Source organism: Aplysia californica, unplaced genomic scaffold (genome assembly GCF_000002075.1).
Source record: "Aplysia californica isolate F4 #8 unplaced genomic scaffold, AplCal3.0 scaffold00413, whole genome shotgun sequence".
Taxonomy (NCBI): domain Eukaryota; kingdom Metazoa; phylum Mollusca; class Gastropoda; order Aplysiida; family Aplysiidae; genus Aplysia; species Aplysia californica.
Genome location: NW_004797683.1, coordinates 500,720 through 502,881, shown reverse-complemented (window position 1 = coordinate 502,881; position 2,162 = coordinate 500,720). Strand labels below are relative to the sequence as shown.

The following is a 2,162-nucleotide window of genomic DNA, read 5'->3' as shown; positions in this document are numbered from 1 at the left end:
AGTTCAAATCCAAGTTAGCCCAGTATTGCGTGTTTCTTTTTCTCTCTCTCTTTCTCTCTCTCTCTGTCTCTCTCTCTCTCTCTCTCTCTCTCTCTCTCTCTCTCTCTCTCTCTCTCTCTCTCTCTCTCAGATTGTCTCCGTCTTTCTGTGCATTATAAAGATATGTAGGCTAATTTGACAAAGCTCGAAGAGGTACGTACTACAATCTAGGCTTCCTCAGACTGAGGAAGCCTAGACTACATTACATGCTATTGTCTTTGGCAAACTTAAGTTTTCAATGTAAGAGTAGAATTCTGTGGTTTTAAAAGAAAACGGTTGGCCTTTTGTGTGTTAGGTGTAACCAAGGAGTTTAGAACTAAAATACTCTCTGGTAAAACCTATAATCTTGCCTATAATTTATAAGCTAGTCTCTGGTTGACATGTGTAAAAAAAATATGAATCAAATACAATCTACTCCTCTTCCTCCATCCCTACGACACTACTCATCGTCTGACAATGCCAGACACCAAAGAAACTTCGGGATGATACAATGTACATGTAATAAAGTCAGTACAAAAGTGCGTCTTTGTTTGGGCAATTATAAAATAATATAATAATTATTAAATAAATATTTTATTTTTCCGCCGTATTTTAATCGCAACCTTCTCCTGCTACGATTTTTATGTAGCCAGGTTCAAATGAGCAGACCTTTCACACTGGCATTTCTGTTCTTCCACACTTCAGGCTGAAAAACTGTAAACAAATCCGCATGCGAGTGTAATAAGAGAGTGAACATGGCTCGGAAAAAGGTATCTGTTCAAATTTTGTTTTGTGAGTCTGGACCGCGACCAGTTTGATTATTGCTGCCTGGTATATTTCACCAGATTGTTATGCCTCAGTGTTATCATCTATTGATGTTATTGTAGAGCCATATATTGTTAAAACCCGCACTTGAGATGGTCGTCTCCCATTATCGATAATTTTTATTACGACAGCACAGGCACAGGTGTAGCAGTCACAGTGACAAGCGGATAGTGTAGGTTGGGGCAACTTTGACAGGTTTGTGTAGTGCTGCAAAAGTAACTGATACTGCTCCCGCCTTTATGAAAGAACACAGACTATCTTGGTATCGTTGTGTCTAGCAGCCATTCTACTTCTCGATTATTATGTTCTTTAGAAGTTTAGTTGGTACTTTTTTTTTGTAGTTTCCACCCCCCTTATTCTTTTATGAAAGTGGCTATTCTCACCCGCCCGGAAGTTCTCACAAGATCAACTCCTCCCCTCTTCTCTCTCTCTGTCTCTTTCTGAATACTGTCTATCGGTGTAGACGATCAAATTGACCAAAACAAAGTTAAAAAATGATGTTAAAACACAAAAGTAAATTCATTTGGTTGTCTACAAAGATGCTATGGCTATTTAACTTTTCGAATCGAGCCGAACTACGCGGGTCGCCATTTTGTTTTGCCCGGAAATTCTCGCGCTACTCCTCTCTCTCTTTCTCTCTCTCTCTCCACTGCCCACAGACAAAATTGTACGCTTTTAGTAGGCTACAGTTGTAATGGAACGTTTGTTCACGGCACAGAATTCTACAATTTTTCTGTTATCACAGTGTAGAATTCTGTGGTTTAGGGTGAACGCAAAATTTGGTGAACGCGCACTGGGTGAGAATAGCCACAAGACTCGCCTGCACTATTCTCACTCCGGGTGAGAATATTCTCACTCCGGGTGAGAATAGAGGTGGCCTATTCTTATTTGAGCCTAGGTCTACATTGAGATCTATACGTTTGATGCGCGGCGAGCTAAGACATCAAACCTAACAACTGCAAAACATCAAATTATGTTAAAATTTGAAAACCCCCACCTTATTTTTGTTAGGTCAGGGGGGCTTCCCCCCCTGAAACTAGTGAAACCCCCTACTCTTGAGGCCAAAACTGGAGAAACAATTGCGAGGTGGGAACTACCGAAAAAGCGCCCTTTAGTTTAGTTTTTTAGCCCTAGGCCTACTCTTTTTTGCATTCCGAATTCAATTTCCGAATTTTTAACCAATCACAATTTGTAGCATACCCTCACTTGGGGCAACTTCGACAGGGGTTTAGCAATGCCCACCGAGCGCGTTTTGTTCTGCCGATTTTTGGTCCCCGCAGCGGGGGTGTTTCATGGGACGCACTAACGCAAAGGTTGTT

General features: G+C 41.1%; 1 protein-coding gene across 1 annotated transcript in view; it reads left to right on the top strand.

Annotated features, from left to right (window-relative positions):
* Nucleotides 1-690: 690 nt before the first annotated feature.
* LOC101849947 (S-antigen protein) overlaps nucleotides 691-2,162 on the top strand; it is a gene marked incomplete at its 3' end in the record, with an annotated part of 13,391 nt that continues 11,919 nt past the window's right edge. The window contains 1 exon segment of the mRNA XM_013085851.2: nucleotides 691-788. Coding sequence (XP_012941305.1) covers nucleotides 774-788 — 15 coding nt within the window.